Source organism: Typopeltis vanoorti, chromosome 7, assembly GCF_054136105.1.
Source record: "Typopeltis vanoorti isolate ZY-2024b chromosome 7, IOZ_Tvanoo_1.0, whole genome shotgun sequence".
Lineage (NCBI taxonomy): Eukaryota > Metazoa > Arthropoda > Arachnida > Uropygi > Thelyphonidae > Typopeltis > Typopeltis vanoorti.
The window spans coordinates 8,433,767-8,454,244 of record NC_143555.1 but is presented as its reverse complement, the minus strand read 5'-3'; the positions used below and the strand labels follow the sequence as shown (position 1 = coordinate 8,454,244).

General features: G+C 34.7%; 1 protein-coding gene across 1 annotated transcript in view; it reads left to right on the top strand.

Annotated features, from left to right (window-relative positions):
• LOC150104474 (uncharacterized) overlaps nt 1-20,478 on the top strand; it is a 291,911-nt gene that overhangs the window by 211,398 nt on the left and 60,035 nt on the right. Inside the window, exon 9 of the mRNA XM_090395559.1 lies at nt 9,425-9,496. Coding sequence (XP_090251685.1) covers nt 9,425-9,496 — 72 coding nt within the window. The remainder of the gene's footprint in view (nt 1-9,424; nt 9,497-20,478) is intronic.

Sequence of the window (20,478 nt, the reverse complement as noted above, 5' to 3'; positions counted from 1 at the left end):
GAATATTTCCAGAGAAAACTGTCGGATTTGTCAGCAAGGAAAAACAAATATCCTCATTTTTAGGATTTAACACGAAGGCTCTGGAGGCATCTTATGAAGTCAGTTTAAGAATAGCTAAGGCAGGAAAACCTCACACGATTGGAGAGCCATTAATATTACCAGCAGCTACACATATGGTTCGAATAATTTTGGGGGAAAAGGCAGCAAAACAACTTGAAATGATTCCATTATTCAATGACACCGTATCACAAAGAATTTCAGATTTGTCTTCAAATGTTAAGGAGCAGTTAATAGAAAAAGTTGAGGCTAGTAAATATTTTTCCATACAATTGGATGAAACTACTGACATTACCAGCATGGTCCATCTTCTTACGTATATAAGATTTATAGATGGGAAAACAGTGAAGGAAGAGTTCTTGTTTTGTGAACCACTGCCTGCTTGAACAACCTCAAATGAAATATTTTCAAAATTAGACCAGTTTATGAAAATGAATGATATAGAATGGAATAAATGTGTTGGTGTTTGTTCTGATGAAACACATGAAATGGTTGGGAAACACAGTGGCGTTGTTGCAAAAATTAAAGAAGTAGCTCCACAAGCAAAATTTGTTCATTGTTGCATTTATCATGAGGCTTTAGCCGCAAGAAATATGCCTGTTGCTCTGAAGACAGTTTTGAATAAAAGTGTGAGAATTGTTAACTTCATTAAGCTTCATTAAGTCCAGAGCTATGAATTCATGACTGTTTTCCATTTTGTGCAATGAAATGGGTGCTGAACATGATTCTCTTTTAATTCACACCGAAGTTAGGTGACTGTCGAGGGGAAATGTATTAAACTACCTGTTTGAACTTTGTTCAGAAGTGCAGATTTTTTTCTCTGACAAATGCTCAGACTCATACTTGAATTATTTCACTGATGAAATAATTCAAGTATGAAATAATTCAAATATTCAAGAACTGTGGCTTGCCCGGTTGGCTTACCTGGCAGATTTATTTTGCCAACTCAACCAGCTGTACACGAGCTTGCAGGGTGCACATACTTCTTTAGTCTTGGTACAAGATAAAACTGCAGCTGTTAAAAAAAAAAAAACTTGGCTTCATCATTAAAGAAATCGATACTGGAAACACGTGTTCCTGTCCATTGTTGGATGCTTTCTTAACTGAGAATGAAATTCTTCATAGTGAACTGGCAGTGAATATAAAGAAGCATCTTGGGAGTCTAATCACAGATTTCAAGGAGTATTTCCCTGAAAACCTGGCTTCAGAATTTTGGATTAGAGAGCTGTTTTCTTTGATGACACCTTACCAGAAACATTAACTCTTTCCAAGAAAGATGAACTGATCGAGCTCTCTTGCGATGGAAGTCTCAGGCAAACGATCAAGAGGATAGATTTAACAGACTTAGGGTTGGTAAGAAGAAATGAATATCCAATGATCTCAGAAAAAAAAAAAGCTGTAAAATTTCTGTTGGTGTTTGCAACTACTTACCTTTGTGAATGTGGATTTTCTTCTCTCATTTATATCAAAAACAAGTACAGGAATAAGTTGAATGTTCAGCCCGATTTAAGACTCAAATTAAGTCAATTGAAACCAGGCATTAAGAAGCTGATGTTTAGCTAAACAAGCACAACCTGCACACTGAAACAAGAATGTGAGTTCTGTAATTAAAGATATGTTACATTTATAGCTTGTACTGATTGTAAGTTTATTTGAGAACTGGAGTTCCATTATCAGGAATATGTGTTTGTCAAAATTTGTTTATGTATTCACTCATTATTATTTTAATTTTTAAAAATTACACATTTTACGGAACAATCCATTGAATAGATTCAAAGAGTATCTGTTTCTCCAATAAATATCTGAATAAAATAATAAATAACTAAATAAATCACTGGTATTGTAGAGAAATACTTATTTTGCTGCTTTGACCAACAAATCACACTTTTCCAGAATTAATTTGCTTACTGGTACATCTAATATCCTGAATTAAATATAGTGAAAAAGGTTGAAATCCCTGTTCTAGAGCATGTCTGACTACATCATTCCGCCTTGGTCTCACTCTTATTTCTGCAGTTCTGCTGTGTATCACCCACTTTGCTAACCTTTCCTCTCTCTCTCATTCTGTATAAATAACCATAACCCGAGATTAGCTCTCCTTATGCATTTTTAAATACTAACAGTGTAAAGTTCCTTTCTAACATCATTTTTCTAATGATTCTGCTATTGATGTGTTCTTCTTTTTTTTTTTTTTTTTTTTAATCTGATTCCTCCCATGAAAAGTTGTCCTTCTAACCTATATACATGTGTACTATAGGTGAGAAGGACTTTTTGCTTAATTTTTATTAATTATATGTATATTCAGGAATACCTTGTATAGCGCGGTTAATTGGTTCCAAGAAGGGTCTGCGCTATGCAAAATTGCGTTGTTCAAGGTCTATTTATAAAGGTTTTCAATTTAATTTGTTTATTACAAAAATTTAGAATAATAAAAATGTTTAAAAATGAAAAAAAAAATTGTTATTTTTATTAACTTAATAACAAATAAAATCCTTTTAAACTGATATAAAAGTTGTAGAAAACAAAACAAATAATATTGCTTCAATTTTAGCATAATTTACTTTTTACTAAAGTAGTCTTTTAGTGTTCATTGAACCATCCTTGTCTTCTTTATCTCTTCGAGTACTAGATCTCTGTAGCATTTGATGGCATTATTGAGACTTTGTCTCACTTTGATGCTTCTTTCCAAATTCGGGTCGGCATTTATAAGAAAGTCGGAAGCTTCGTCGATTTTTCTCACAAAAGTTGAAAGGTCAGCAAAGGAAAATTCTTCAACCATGACATCTGTGGGTCATTCATCTTCTTCTGTTTCATAGGCTCATTGTTATTCCAACTCCAAAAGGGTTTCATCATCCAGATCATTTGAATGAGAATCAATACATTCGTTCACATTGTTACAATCTAAACTTATCTTTGCCCATCTGAACAATTTCTTTTGAGATTTCTTCTTTGTGTGTGTTGCAAAGGCAACAAAGTCCTTTGAACAATGTGGCAAGATATTATGCCATAGGGCTCTCATGTTGCTTTGAGTCACCTCTTGCCAAGATTCATAAATATTTTGAATGACATCTTTTATGTTAAATTTCTTCCAAAATTCACTCAAAGCCCAAGAATTTTCTTCTGCTGCAGCTTTAATAGCTTGAGCAAAAGTTCGTCTTAAATAGTAAGCCTAGAAAGTGGAGATAACACCTCGATCCATCGGCTGCAGAATTGATGTTGTGTTTGGAGGGAAAAAATGAATTTTGACATTTTCATCTAAGTCAGTCACTAGAATTGGATGGCCTAGCGCATTGTCTAATAAAAGCAAAATTTTGAAAGGAATATCATTCTTTTTACAGTAGCTTTTAACTTCAGGGCAAAAAAAAAGTTTTAAACTAGTCAAATTGAACGAGTCACCCACGCTTTTTTATTCGAACGCCAGTGAACAGGTCAATTGTTCTTTGTAAAGCCCTTAAGAGCTCTTGGGTTTTCCGCTCTGTACACTAACAGTGGTTTCAATTTTAAATCACCTGATGCATTAGTAAAAGTGTCAATCGGTCTTTTGACACTTTATACCCAGCTTGTGTTTTTTCCTTCTCTGCTAGAAATGTGCGCAATGACATTCTTTTCCAGAACAAGCCAGTCTCGTCATCATTAAAAATTTTATCATCTGTGTAGCCTTCCTTCTCAATAAGCTCCATCAATTCATTGGGAAATAATTCTGCAGTTTTAGTGTGAGCACTTGCACTTTCACCTTAGATTCTTACGTTATGGAGTCCCATACGCTTTTTGAAATTGTAGAACCACCCGCGACTTGCTATAAAAGTTTCACTGGTTGTACCTGCTTCATTTTCGCTTTCATTTTCTTTTATTTTGTCATATAGACTTGTTGCTTTTGCCTGGATTATCATTTGACTCAAAGGAATCTTTTTCTGATTACAATCTTCAATCCAGATCATTAGAATGCGTTCCATATTTTCCATTGTAGAAGATCGATTTCTTGTGATAACTTTTGACATATAAGAAGCGGTGCTCATTCCATGTTGTTTAATCTTTTCTTTGCTCTGAATAATTTTTGTACAGATGGACTCATTCATTGAATTTTCACGTGCTATTTTAGCAAACGCCAATCTTGTGACATTTTATAATTTCAAGTTTCTTCTCTAATGTCAACCACTTGCATTTTTTTGTTACTCCAACAGTGTCTTCTTTGTTTTGTCTCTTTTCACTCCTACTTAAATAGTAAAAAATATTAAATACTAATATTAACGTATATAATAAAATGCCTCTGGGAAAGAACGTGTCTAAGCAAGAGCCAATAGATTAACTACTGCATAAACGTGGCTCTTGACTGTCACTTGCGGCGTCCGGGAGTCGCCAGTCAGTGTTGCCAATGTTAGTGTAATAATGATATGTGTAATAATAAAAACCATGTTAGACCAAAACCCGCATTGTTCGAAACAGCTCTATACAAGGTATTCCTGTATATTGTATTTTTACTTATTTTTTACATAATTTGCTAATTTCTCTCTTATTCCATGTAAAGTTGTCCAATTGACTCGCCACCATACCACTGTGCTTATCTTATTCATTTGCCTATTTCTATATTAATTTGCCATCTTTAGTAAAAATTGTGCCTAAATAGAAATATGTTACATGTGTAAAGGCTTAAGTGCTGTGAGGACATCATGTTGGAGGCTTAATGGATTTTTTACAACACTCAAAAAGAATTAAAATAGAATTTAATACTTCCTATATTTCGTCCTAGTCACTAGGACATCTACGGGGATTACAAAAACAATTAATGTAACATATACATATACATAACATATATATTGTTTGTTATTTGTGTATATGTTACATTAATTGTTTTTATAATCCCCGTAGATGTCCTAGTGACTAGGACGAAATATAGGAAGTATTAAATTCTATTTTAATTCTTTTTGAGTGTTGTAAAAAATCCATTAAGCCTCCAACATGAAGAAATATGTTAATTGTTCTATAGGTTCTCCATTGAGAATGCAGGCAGTGTTTTTGATATCCTTGCCTGTTTTTATAGTCTTTCTTATTACCATTATATGATATTATTTTATATTATTATATGTATCAGCACTTCATTCATAATGTTGTCCATATAGATGATTTTATCTGTCTGTACCACCTCAACTAAAGTATACATTGTGTTGCTCTGCAGCACCTTGTCAGATACCTTTTCCAGATCCTTATGTCTCCTTGATTTGCCTTAAAATTCACATGTTGACAACTCTTGTTTTCATAAACCCAGCTGGTTCTTTTCCATAGTTTTTCTTGGCCTTTCCGTAGGCATTCTTGAGAAGTATGTTTCCTACACATAGGCATAAACATTACAAGGATTATTCAGTATGGAATCGCTCTAATCCTCACATTATCATGTTTTGTAGATTGTTATGAGGAATAGCATACTCCAGTCATTTGGAATTGAACTTTCTGATATGCTGTCTGAATTATGCAGTGTAGCCAGTGTGAAACTTATATTACCATATTTCAGCATTCTTGGTTGAATAGCAACTGGTCCAGCAGCCATTCCAATTTCAGGTTGTTAATGGCTTTTCAATCTCAGGATTCCACTTAGTGAGTCCATGTGAAACCATCACCACGATTATTAGATGCCTGCCTGAAGTGGATTGAAGTTCCGTGTTTGTGTTCTGGGGGAGGGTTTCTGGATCAGGTAAAAAATACAATATATATAATTAATAAAAAAAAAAGTAGAAGAAGAAAAGGTCCACAACCTTTCATAGGTAGGAATTTCATGAAGAAGTTGCATTTCTCTTTATGTGTTTACTACTGTAAAATCTCGCACGATAAACTAATTTAGTCAACTTATCAAGCTCGGTTTTACAAGGGTGTCAACTCAAAATATTATAGAAAATATAATGTATTGTTTTTTTATTGAATATAAATTAACTACTTTGTATAATTTATTTGATATTACCTGTGTAACTATAGTGTTTAAAAACAGGGGAAAGGGATTATTTCTTTATTAGTATGGTGAGTCAGAAAAATAAAATAAAATAAAAGATATTAAGTTGGCCATTAGGATATTAGTCTATCCAGCAGAGATACTCCAAGTAATCTTCTTAGCCAGCCTATTTCAGTAGTTAATATTTTTTTTTTCTTCAGATTTTTTGAGATTCCAGCATTCACTTCCATAGAGAAGTATTAGGAGGATCATTGTCTCATAGATTCTTACTTTTGTTACGTGTTTGATGTCTGTTTACTTCCATATTTTATTAAGTCATCCAAAAAGTTTGGGATGCTTGACTGATTTGTCTGTTTATATCTTTTGTAATTTCACTGTTGTACTCAGTTACTCCTCTGAGGTAGGTGAAGTTTTCTATCTGCTCTAGATTCTTACTATGAATTTCATTTTCAGATTGGTGTTTCTTTTTCCTATTTGCATAATTTTTGTTTTGTCTATATTTATGTTTAATTCAAATTTTATACATTCTTTCTTTCTTTATTTTATCAGAAATTTGTTGTAGATCTTCTGTGCTTGCAAGTAATGCAATGTCATCTGCAAATTTTAAATTTGTGATATTTTTCCCCCCATATATTTTGATTCTGGGAGTATTCTTTGTTTAAGGCCTTACCGGTTGCTTCTTCGAGTATAAGAATTGAATAGGTCTGGTGATAGATTGCATCCCTGTCTTATTCCACTCTCTGTGTGTGGAACTAGTTGATTAAGGTGTCCTCCACTTGTACTGCACTTCCAGATTTCTTGTATAGATTCTTTATTATTCTTAGAGTTGTGTTGGGAATTCCAAATTCTTTCATAGTTTTCCATAGTTCTCTTCTATGGATCGAATCAGATGCCTGATGAAAGTCTGAAATTTATATAGCAACTTTGGTTATATTCTAGCATCTTTTCTGTTAGCTGTCTTAAGGTGAATAGTTGATCAATTGTGCTTCGTCCTGGTCTGAGACCTGCTTGCTCTTCTCCTAATGCTAGTTCTATGGCTTAATTTGTTTTTGGGGTGCTTTCATAAAAACCTCACTTGGAATACTGAGGAGGTCAATATTATTGCATTCTGTTTTATCTCCTTTTTTTGTATATAGGAGCTATAACTGATTTGGTCCAATCAGTAGGCATTGCTTCATTTTTGTAGATCCGTTTTTAATGGTTCCAAAAGTGTTGCTCCTTTCCTGTTTTTAAGAATTCTGCATGTATTTGCTCAATACCAGGTGCTTTCCTAGTTTTAAGTTTATGTATGCTGTATGCTATTATTTCTTTTGTAAAGATATTTGTTTCCTCTTGCATTTCAGTGGCTGGAATAGTAATATCCTGAGCTATTTTTATTATATGACTCTAAAGTATTCTTCCCATCTGGCCCTCTTTGTTTTTGATCATTATCATTTTTGTTGATCCTGTCTTACTAATTTGGTCTGTTTGTTTATATAATCCATGGAGGTTATTTTCTTTTGATAGCTTCTCTGCCATTTTGCATTTTTCTTCTAACAGTTATTTTCCCCCCTTTTAACTAGTTTTCTAATTTCTCTGGTGTTAATCTATTATATTCATTTCTGTTATAGTTCTGTTTTAATTTCATGCTTTTCCTTTGATCGCTTAACCTTTTACTTCATTCGAGATCCAGTCCTTTTTACTTTCTCTTTCTGTCTAACCTATTGTATTTTCTGCCTATTTTAGTATTGTTTCCTTTAATTCGAAGCAATGTTCTTCGATGTTTATATTCTGTTTTGGTAGTTCCTTCAGGTTTTTATCTAGTTCTAGTTGATATTTTCTTAGAATATTGTTATGTAATTTTTTTACATTCAGTCTCCTTTGGATTCTAAAAGTGCTTTCAGATTTTAACTTTATTCTTAGGTTTTTGCCAATACTAGCTTATGGTCTGATCCTCAGTCTGCAGCAAAAGATCTGCAATTTAGGATACTTGATTCCCATCTTTGGTTTACAATAATATAGTCTATCATATTTTTGGTTTGTCTGTCTGGTGATATCCATGTCCATTTTCTTTGGGGTTTTGGTTGTTTAAAGAGAGTGTTGGTTATTGTTAGTCTATTATTTGAGCAGAAGTTTAGCAGTCTTTTGCCACGTTCATTGCTTTCTCCATACCCAAACTGTCCGATTACTCTTGGCCAGGTATTCCAGTCTTTGCCTACACTTGCATTTAAGTCTCCCATTACAATTTGGAGATCTTGATTTGATGTCTGCTGTACTGCTTTTTGCAGATCTGTATAGAACTCCTCAATGCCTTCTTCTGATGATGTTGAAGTTGGTGAGTATACTTGAATAATAGTCAGTGATCCAGTTGATGTTTTCAATTTTGCTTTGATTATCCTATGTGGGAATAGAGAGTTTTGGGCCTTTGGTTTTAATATAAGTGCTACTCCCTCTTGGTGTTTGTTGTCCTCCCTGCCTGAAGTTAAAATTTTGTACTGTCCATGGTGAAATTCTCCTTTTCCAATTCATCTGGTTTCGCAGAGTCCAATCACTTCCCATCTGTAGTGGTCTAATTCATGCAGTAGTATTTCCAATGCTTCTTCTTGGTGAAGGGTTCTTAAGTTCCATGTTCCCATGCTTGTTATGTTTTTCCTGCCTACAGATAATGTTTGTTCCAGTAACATATTTTTCATCTTTACTCAATATCTTGGTTCCCTAATAGTGGGCACGACCCTTGTTTGACCAGGTGACAGTCAAACCGGCATGTATCTTTAGGTTGGTTAGAGTTCATTCAGTTTTAATGGTTAAGTTTTGTCAAGTGTCAACCACCACTCCTTGACCTGAATTCAGCTGCTCCTAACATGAAGTACAAACGCTATTTGCAGCCGATTCTCCGAATACAGTTGTTGCTTGAGATTTATCTGGCTACCCTCACTTATTTAGCCTGTGGGGCAACACAGGCTAAACTAAGTGAGGTGTGGTAAACACAGTTTTACCAGGTTTACAGTAGCTTCTTGGAGCCATAAGTGAGAGTTGGGTGTCCAGTGAGAACCACAATTATGTGTGACTGTCCAAATGGAAAGGTATTATCTCTCCTTGAGACCCCATACACCCCTATGTTTGGACATGTTAGAGTATACTTAATCCAACATGAAATTTTGTGACTAGTTTGCTATCAGATTGGTCTATTATTTTTCAGATCTGTGATTTGATCAGTTCCTACATTTGGATCTTCTGAAGTCTAACGGCATTAGCCGACTCATACACACACACACACACACACACACACACACATACATATCTCTTCTTGGTCATTTTTCTTTCCATTTATGTTTCCATCACTTCTATTGCTAATTTCTCAAAAATAAACAAAATTAAATTCAGATTAAATAATAAATATGGTCTCAATAAAAAAATATTAAGAAATTTGTGTTTTAATTTATATTTTAGATGATAAGAAGCTTCCAGGTGCTGAAAAGAGGAGTCAGTATTATCAAAAATATGGAAATCCCAATTATGGAGGTAAGATATTGTTTTTGTGATCATTGCATTAACAAAATAGCAGTGAATAACAAAACATCTTTGATAAAGAATAAATATCTCACTTCATTTTCAGATTCATTATATGCACCTCAAGGGATGTGCAGGATATTATGATACTACATGAAAAGTTTATATTCTGACTAACTTTCTATCAACAGTAATAAGGAATATCTGATAAATAACTCACTCCACCTCCATTATATAGACAGAGTGGCCAGTTTATTAGCGATATCATCTGCATGCTAGAACACTCCTTAAGAACATCCTGAATGTTGCTGAATATCAGCTCTACCATATTGTTTCAAAAAACCACAGGTATCTTGCCTCTAGGAAAACCTGATGAATTCCTACAATTCAAATAGATTTTGTCACTCAGTTCCCATTATCACAAACATCATGTTACATTGTATTCTAATGATCATGATTCAGATTGAGATCTAATAAATAAGAGGATCAATGTATTATACTAAAGTCATTGTTATGTTCCTATAGCCATTATTAAATTATACATGCCTTGCGATATGCTGTGTTATCCTGTTGAAAGTGGGCTCCACATTCAGGATACGTTGTCATTTGAAGTCACTCTAGTGAAAACCTATTTATAGCGAATATCTGCCACATGTCATTAGTTTTGCATTACTTGGGATTCTGTTTAACATGAGTATCTCACTGTCATATTTTGCCACAAAGGTTATGTATTTTATTGTTTCTTAAGTTAAAATAATGCTATTCAAATTCAAAATATACCATTATAACATTTTAACAAGTAATATGAGTTTTTATGTGTGTTTTATATGAAATCATAATAAGACAAGGGAAATGAGTTCAACTGTTGCCACAAACTTGCAAAGCATTACCAGTCATGCAACAGTTAATTTGATAAAGAAGCATTTTGTACACTGAGAATGAGCATTTTCTACATGTCTGAAAAACAAGTGATGTTCTGTTTATATATATATACTAGGGGGCACCCATGGTGCCCAACCCCCCAAGTTATGGGCTGGTAAGACAAAAAACATGACATAAAAACATTTCAAATTTCATCTTATCTTTTTATATATATATATTCAGTGTTTTACAACATATTTTTGTTAACTTATTTGAATAATAAGTGTAATTTAAAATGATGCCAAAAACGCACAAAAAATGTAACGATAAGAAGAGCAGCAAAGTTGAGAACAAGAAGATTTCCAGTGCTAAATAGATTATTGAAGATAATGAAAATGAATTCACCTCCAAAATTGCAAAGCAAATTATCAGAGAGACAACGCAGGAATTACAGCAAGTTGAGAGGTGTTTAAATGAACATAGGGAGGAAAAGGAAATTAAGCAGCAAAATAAGAAACAACAAAGCACGGAATCAGGTAAGTCAGTAAGTAACAAAAATCAGGTAAGTAACTTTTTGTAAAAAGAAGGTTATTTGGTATGGTAACTCTATCCTAAAACATGCTGTTAATGAGCAGGTTATAACTTCCAAGTTTTCCTGGAGCAAAAATTAAAAATATAATGCAAGCAATTCAAAAACAGAAAAGTAAACAAGATCGTAATTGTAGTAGGTACTGATGATAAGTTCAGTATTAGAGAAAATGTGAAAGGGTTGTTGGAAGAGGCAAGAGTAAAGAGTGAGAAAGTGAAAGTGAAAATATTAAGTATGTTACCTTGATATGATAAAAATGAATTAAGAAGAAGGATTATGATGGTAAACAATTCAATACATAGGCTGTGTAGAAGGAAATAACTTCTGGAAATGGAAGTAAGTTCTTGGATGTGTGCAATGAGTTTGAGGGTAAGATTGGATTTGTATAAGAAGGATCGCCTACACCTGAATGCATTTGGTATCAGGGATCTTGAAAAACTAGTAACTAATGAGACCTAACATAGAAAGTCAGGTAAAGTAAATTATAATGGGAGGAATGGTGGGAATATGAGTGTAAGGGCAACAATGTTATATAATTGTGCTAATGATGGGAATTGACATTATCATGGAAATGATTGCAGAAAGAACAACTTCGACTTTATGATCTCAATAAGTTCGATTGTGGTCTCAATACCAAAAAATACGTACAGAACTGCTTAAAACACAGAAACCTACATCTACAACTTCGACTTTATGTTTGTCTGGTTCGGACCCATCAAAGATGTCTACATGTATTGAGGCCTCAGATGTAGGCATTATTAGTGAGACCTGGCTATAGGAATCAGACATACAAACTGATACTGAGTGTAAAGGGTACAGTATTTTCAGGAAGGATAGACAGGAGAGGAGGGAGTGTGCTGCTAATGATATTGGATGACTTGAATCTCGTTAGTTTTGAGACTCTATCATTGTAGCACTAGTAACAGTATTTCAATTGGCAGTGAGTTTGAAGCCATTTGGTGTGAGGAGGAATCTAACAAAATCAATTACATAGTGGGGTTTTATTTCCAACCTGGTGGATCGATTGCAAGTGATGAAGAAATGCATCACCAAATAGAAAAGAAGGATGCAAAAAAGAGTAATCATAATGAGAGACTTTAATTATCCAAATATCGTTTGGGTAGCAGTAAAATCTCATGACAAGAATGAAAATGAATTTATCGAGCTGTTGCATGAAAATTTCCTCAAGCAGCGTGTGACAGAAGGAACTTGAGGTTAAAGAGTGTTAGATTTGATTATAGTGTCAGTCAGTTAAAGACATAACTATTCCTCCTCCGGTGCTGAATAACTAAATAGCAGACAATTATGATCAGCTGAAAAGTACGAGGTCTGACACAGAAAAAACGAGTCCGTGCCTGTATCTCTTTTTATTTAACAAATTGAGAAAATCAACTACGATCTCCTTCAAAATAGTTCCCTCCTGAGTTGACACACAGCTGCATATGATGCATCCAATGTTCAAAGCAATTCTGTGAATCATTTTCTGAAGGGCTGTTGAAGATCTCCATCATTTTTGCTTTCACATCTTCTACTGACAAAAAATGGGTTTCTTTGAGCACTGAATTGATCTTTGAGAAGCGGTAGAAGTCGCAGGGAGGCAGGTCTGGCAATTAGGGTGGGTGCTCAAGTATAGTGAGTGATGTTGTGATTAGCTAAAAACTGCTTCACAGGCAAAGCATTGTGGGCTGGTGTGTTGTCTTGGTGCAAAATCCAACCGTTTCTCCACAATTATGATCATTTTCTTCTCACGCATTCGCACAATTTTGTCAATACTTCAAGGTAATACTGCTGATTTACTGTCTGGCCATTGAGAATCCACTCTGGCATATACAATACTCTGGATATCGAAGAAAATAATCAACACAGCCTTGAACTTCAAATGACTCGTGCGTCCTTTTTTTGGTCTTGGAGATGTTGCTGATGTCCACTGCATTGATTGCTGCTTGGTATCCAGATCAGACGTAAACATCCAAGTTTCATCGCAAGTAATTATCGAATTCAGCAAATCTGGTTCATTCTTAATGTGTTGCAAAAGGTCCAAACACAGCTCCTTGCGACGTTCTTTTTGTTCATCTGACAATATTTTTTGAACCATTTTTTTACAAACCTTTTTCATGTTCAATTCTTCCGTTAAAATATATTGAACACTTTCCCTGTCCAAATGAACTTTCTCAGCTACAGCTTTAACACCCAACTGTCTTTTCAAATCACAACTCGCACTTTTTTTTTAATGTTGTCATCGGTAACTGCTGTGCTTGAGCAGCCTGGGCTATCATCGTCTTTCATGCTTTCTCTGCCTTCTGAAAATCGTTTCTGCCATTCAAAAATGCATGCACGAGACATGCACTCTTCACCGTAAGCCCCAGTCAATAATTCAGAAGTTTCCGTTGTGGATTTCTTCAGTTTCACAAGAAACTTGATGTTAAGTCAGTGTACACTCTTGTACTCCAACATTTTCCGACCAAGGGTAAGAAAACGTCTATATTCGAACACATGTTCACTCGTACTGAGTAAAGTGATGGAGTTCAGCCTTGTCTCACAGTGACAGGTTAGAACATGCTGTATAACTGTCTCTCCTCTCCCACTTTCCATTCCCAAGTTATAGGGATAGTCTCATTTTTTTCTGTCAGACCTCATATACTGAGTTCAGCATAGGGGATTAGTTGCTGGATGGGAAGCATATGGGAAGTATTTAAAAAATACTTAAATGATGCAATATCAGGATGCATCCTGAAAGTTCATAGAATAAATAGACTAGGAGTATAATTGATGTGTAATCTTATTAAACAAGAGATTTGTAAGAAAAAGATGCTGTGGAAGGAATACCCTGTGCATAAGAATGATGTCCATTATGAAAATTATAAGCAGCAGGCTAGACAATTGTTGTATGGAAAGCTAAGTCTGAGTACAAAAAGAAACTCTCCCTGCAAGCTAAAGACAACCCATAAGAATTCTATCGATATGCTCCAAGTAAAAGAAAGAAATGAATATGAAAGAATAAGTCTTTTAAATGCAGATGGTGTGAGGATGACAGATGCAGAGGAGGATGTTCAACTAATGAGTGTCCATTTTGTTAAAAGCTATCAACCTGGTATATGCAACATTGAGATCACAGCTACCTATTCACTGGATGAAGAAATTCTAGTGTATAAGGATAAGGTATTAGAGCTGTTGCCCAAACTCAGTAAGAATTCAGCAGTAGGGACTGATGGAATATCAGCATGGGTGCTAAAAGAGTGTTCAGCTGAACTGGCTATTCTTTTGACCAGGCTATATAATATGAGTCTCAGAACAGAGAAGATTCTGCAGGAATGGAAAGAATGTATAGTAATTCCATTGCACAAGAGTGGTGCAAAGACCAACATATCCAACTATCGACCAATTAGTATATCAGGAGTAGTTGGGGAAGATTTTGGAAAAATTGGTTAGAGGTTGCATGCAGAAATGGGTTAACAGTGAATCTCTACTTTGCAATGAACAACATGGGTTTACTAAGGGAAGGTCATGTTTTAGCAACTGGCTCACATTCTATAACAATGTTACCACTGAACTAGACAAAGGGAATGGATACACCATGATACTTCTGGATTTTGTTAAGGCTTTTGACAGAATGTGGGTTTGGATTATAAAATATTAGTCTGGATAAGAGGATGGATGACTGACAGATATCAAAAAATGGTATATAGGGGATGTGAGTCTGCAAGATTTAAGGTAAAAAGTGGTGTACCAGAAGGATCAGCTTGGGCTACTGTTATTCAATCTGTACATTAATGATGCTGGGTAGGATTTGATAGGTGACATACAACTGCTTGCTGATACAAAGATAGCTGGGTAATCAGGAATGCTGCTGATATGCAGTACTTGCAGAATGATTTGAATAGGCTGGAATTGTAGGCATAGAAAAATGGAGGTCACTTCAATGTCAGCTAATGTCAAGCCATGCACTTTGGGGTGATTAGATACCCAGTGTTGTATTATATTGGTGGGATTATGCTAGAAGAAACTGATAAGGCTAGGGATCTTGGAGTGTTAGTAGATAGCAAGTTGAAGGTCAAGACCCATGTAGCAAAGATTGTAAATACAACTCAAAAGATATTTCTAATCTTTAAAGGTACCTGTGGAATGACTGTAAACACCAACTTACACAATAACTACAGTAATAAACTGTAATGAAATGAAAGGATCAGTGCAGATATTTTGTACTGAAAATAATAGTACATCATCAGTGTGTAGAAACAGGAATACAAGGTACATACAGCATTCAGTGGTTTACCAATTAAAACTGTTGCCACATACTAGAAATTAATATTAATAAATAATATTATTAAAAATTATTTTTGATGGTTACGTAAAATAACATTTGTGAGAGAGACAATCGTTCTGATCCAGGTTTGGCCAATGTAAAAGGGTTTCGCAACTCTCTTTGAAAAGGCATTTATATTTAAACCTAATTCTATGGAGAAGACAAGCTTCATCCCACTGGATACTGAGTTTAGTGTCAATACTGTGTTGTGCCAGACCAGACTTTTGAGGTTTCATGTATTCAGTTTAACATTGATGTTCATTAATTCATATTTTCACAGAACGCCCTTTCTGCATAAAGTATATTCAGATTACATTCGCAAGGTATCTAGTAAATCCCAGATCTCCAAATCGAAAAACTGCCTTTACTAGCAGATACATTCATCCAAAGTCTGCTCATCACACCTCTCAAAAAATTGGTGTTATTAACCAATAGAGCACATAAGGTGTGCTCCTCTCCCTCAAGCTTACAACAAGAACTTCTCATTATCAAAACTTTAATGGAATTTAATGGTTACAACCCTAATCAAATCCAGCGATAATTGACTTCTATGTTCCAACACCTCAGGATTCTTCAACAGACCGCAGGGTTCCAATCCCTTATATTGCTGGTATCTTAGAACCGATTATTAGAATTTTGGAGAAGTAACAAAATTTCTCATTAGCTGGAATTTACCAGATACCTTGTGAATTTATTAATTTCTAGCACACGTCAACAGTTTTTAATTGAGTAAACTGTATTCCAGTTTCTTTGATATGCTTGTTTCTATGCACTGATGATGTACTGTTATTTTCAGTACGAAATATCTGTACTTTCATTTCATTTGTGGTTATTCTGTAATTTTTTGTTTAACCCAAAAGATAATTCCAATGCTGTAACAAACTTTTACATGTAAAACTAAGGATGCCATTTTGCCTCTTTACAAATGCTTGATAAGTTCTCACTTGGACTATTGTGCACAGGTCTGGTCTACTGGTTTCCATTCTGATTCCGATACAATGGAGAGGGTGCAAAGGAGAATCCTTTCTTTTAGTGTTACATGGTGATCAGCATTTATTTTAGACAAATTATGGACTCTACAACCGTGTTAGAAATAATAATTTTAATTTCCGGACGTTTCGACCTTCATATCAAAGTCATTATCTGGAGTATGCACATATATATAAGAGACAAGCTATATTACATTTCACACAGTATGCTAAAGAGACAATGATTTGATTAACAGTTATTCTACTGGCTTGGCATTTAGTGAAAAATTGGATTGATCTAATTTAGATTAGTGAATGAAGGGTGAAAGGAGAATGTTAAAAATGATATCAGAATTGTGGAATACTGAGAATTTGTAGACTGCAAACACTAGCAAACAGAAGAAAGAGGTGTGATATGATCGAGACTTACAAACTTCTGAAAAGGTCATACAGAATTTCAGTTTCTGGAATTTTTCTCCACCCTCCATTTTATGGAGGGTAGAGAAAAGGACAAGAGGGTATGTTTGGAAGTTGAAAACAAATGCTGCTAAGAAGGTGTGAGATCTATATTTTTCTCTTATAAAGTGGTGAGTGTTTGGAATGGATTGCCATTGGATGTTGTGTGTGCAAGCAGTGTGAATGAATTCAAGAATAAGTATGATAGCTGGTGTGTGTAATATATGGCCTCCCTTGATGAGACCCTGACTCCCTGGAGGTCTCATCATCATCATCAAATTCCTGATATGTACTCTCAAGGGGTATACAGGATATTATGATAATACTACATGAAGAAATTACATCATTACTAACTTAGGAAGTTAGTAATTTTGCTCCAAGTCAATCTGTTATCTGTCAAGACTCCTAGATTATCAGATCTTATATTTCTGTCTTCTGAGGCACTTTTTACTATCAATCCACCTATGTTGTGATCTTCCTCTAGGTCTTTTTTTTCCTGCCAACCTGGCAAAGAACGCTTGTTTTGCTAATCTTTCCTCTCCCATTCTGTTTAAGTGACCATACCACCTGAGATTAACACCTTGTTAACACATTCCTGGATGCTAACAATGTCAAGTATTTTCCTAATATCCTCTTTTTTAATGATATTACCATTGATGCCATCTGTTCACACCCACACCCCTAATCTTTTTCAGGACTCATATCTGTGGTCTCTAGTTTTTAATCAAGTGTTTTTATTTCTAACTCCACTCTTAGATCCATAAGTTAAAATTGGTTTGGACACTGTCTTGTATACAGCTAAGTTAGTGTTTAGACTAATTTCTGTCTTATTCCATAAAAATTTATTCAGTTGACTTCCTACCATACCAACTTTGTTGATTCTGTTGTCTATTTCCATATTTAATTTACCATCTTCACTAAAAATCATACCTAAGTAGCTGAAATGTTTTACTTGTTCTATAGGTGATCCATTCATGATGCAGTTGATATTTGCAAATTTTCTGCCTATTTTCATTGTCTTTGTCTTCTTATTGTTGATTTTCATGCCAAATTTATTACAACAGTTATTCAGTTTATCCAGGGAATCTTGCAAACTTGTACTGGATTTATTTAAAAGTATAACATCATCTTCATAAAGAAAGAGCTGAGATTAACATCTCCAATTTTGATATCAGGTTTAATACTGCTTTCCTTCATAATGTGATCCATATAGATAATGAATAATTCTAACTGCTGACTTTCAACTCAAATAAAGACAAAGTATTGCTTTGATATAATGCCCTGTTGACACCATGTAACTGTAGCGTTTTCAATAGCTTTTCTCTTGGCATATGCCTTTTGCAAGTCTACAAAATTTAAATTTAGATCTGCCATATTCCCATAATTTCTCAACTATTTGTCATAAAGTAAAAATCTGATAAGATAACTAAAAATTGGATTTTAATTGTTCTGAAATTTGATACAACTAGTAACCGACTAGTTTCCCCGACGTTAACTGGTGTTTTCTTCTGGATTAGATGAATATGCATATAACAGCTTAAAACAAACGAGCTTAGATTATCAATCGATACATAACTGAAAAACAAATTCATGGGAACCGAGAACTTTTATTGTTAAAAGACCATAAGATTTAATGATTACAAATACAAAGAGCCAATGAGTTTCACTAGCCACTGTCTAGCATTTTCAAGGCTGTACTGGTGTGAAAACAAATGCATCAAGTTACATGAAAACATACACTTTAGTAACTGTTAGGCCATTACATTTGATAATTCGTGTTTGATGGCGTGCATGCGTTCGAATGCTTCAGTCAGAATCCGGTACATGACCACGTGTTATGTAGTTTTTCGCATATTGTAGTTCTGTTGAGCTGAGAGAATTTATGAGATATTTCCATATGTCTTTAAGAATAGCACCTTGATTTCTATTTAAATTATTGCCTGTGCGTAGCACCACTGCTGATTCTTTGAACGTTCTGTGTCTGTAGTCATTCTCGATGTAAGGCATAGAACTGTTTTTCCAATCTATAACGTGGTTTGATGTTGAGGAATAATGAGCTAAACCAGATGTGATGATTCTATTGTGATTGACATCCCCCCCCCACCACGTGTTCCTTCTGTCTTATTTCAAAACTTCTAGAGGTCTGTCCAGTGTAAGAAAGGCCACACGAATGCATGGAATTTCATATACTCCAGGAAATTTGAAGAAAGGTACCTCATCTTTGGGAGATCTTAAGACTTGCCTGATCGTGATAGCTGGTTTAAAAACCACTCTAATGTTATGAGCTTTTAACATTCTCGCCAGTTTTGTGGAAACTGAATTAATATATGGAATGACAGCTGTGGACACTAGTGCTAGCACTTGGTAAGTCATTCCATATATTAATTGGAAAATTGGAAAAACAGTTCTATGCCTTACATCGAGAATGACTACAGACACAGAACGTTCAAAGAAGCAGCAGTGGTGCTCAAGGTGCTATTCTTAAAGACATATGGAAATATCTCATAAATTCTCTCAGCTCAACAGAACTACAATATGCGAAAAACTACACAACACGTGGTCATGTACCAGATTCTGACTGAAGCATTCGAACGCATGCACACCATCAAACACGGATTATCAAATGTAATGGCCTAACAGTTACTAAAGTGTATGTTTTCATGTAACTTGATGCATTTGTTTTCACACCAGTACAGCCTTGAAAATGCTAGACAGTGGCTAGTGAAACTTGTTGGCTCTTTGTATTTGTAATCATTAAATCTTATGATCTTTTAACAATAAAAGTTCTCAGTTTTAAAAGCTTAGACCAAAAATGAACAGTTTGAATTCATAGGAACCATTACACGGTACAAATACTTGGAGCGTGGATGCTAGCACTTGGTAAGTCATTGTTAAGCAGGTACATTCTCATTCATCTAATCCAGAAAAAGCTTTATAGGGCTTGCCATTGAATTTCCAAATTTAATAATAATGATGATGATAATAATAATAAATATATATATATGTGTGTGTGTGGTGATGAACAGTCTATTTTCTACCCACTGCAGGGTGAACCTCTCCCATTGAGGGAGGTTTAGGGTCTACTACTTCCATAGCAACCCAGTCCATATTGGGAGAGTGTATGTATACTTGGGTGAATGAATGTATGAAGGTGGAATACAATCACAAACATCCATTTCTATATGGGATTCGAACCCGCAGCCTCTTGGCTGGAGAGTGGATATGCTAACCACTTGGCCAACCAGGCCAGCATATATATAGAAAGTTTTTTACCTTGGGTGTATTATATGTTAAAGATACCAAGAAATTTTATACTTGGTTTTTAATCCTTTTCCCAAGTAAGCAAAACAAAGTTTTGCGTGAGAAATATATTCACATCTGAGCTATTTGTATATAGAGGCTAATGAGCATATCACTTGCCTTAGTATCTATCTCATAATGCAAAGCACACCCCCTTTCAGGCATATATAATGTACTGCATAATGGAAAAGAGTCACTACCCAGACCGCTTTCAACATTTATTGAATTCTCATTGGTGGGAACCACCAGACCCAGGAGTATATACAAAAGTAGACAAAAGGTGCTGAACCTTATTGATAAAAAAAATCTCTGGATGAGAGAAAGATGTTGAAAGTTTTTTACCTTGGGTGTATTATATTTCAAAGATACCAAGATATGAAGTGATATGAAATCATTAGCCTCTGTATACAAGAATCTCAGACATGAATATATTTCATGTGCAAAACTTTGTTTTGCTTACTTGGGAAAAGGATTAAAAACCAAGTATAAAATTTCTTGTTATCTTTAATGTATAATA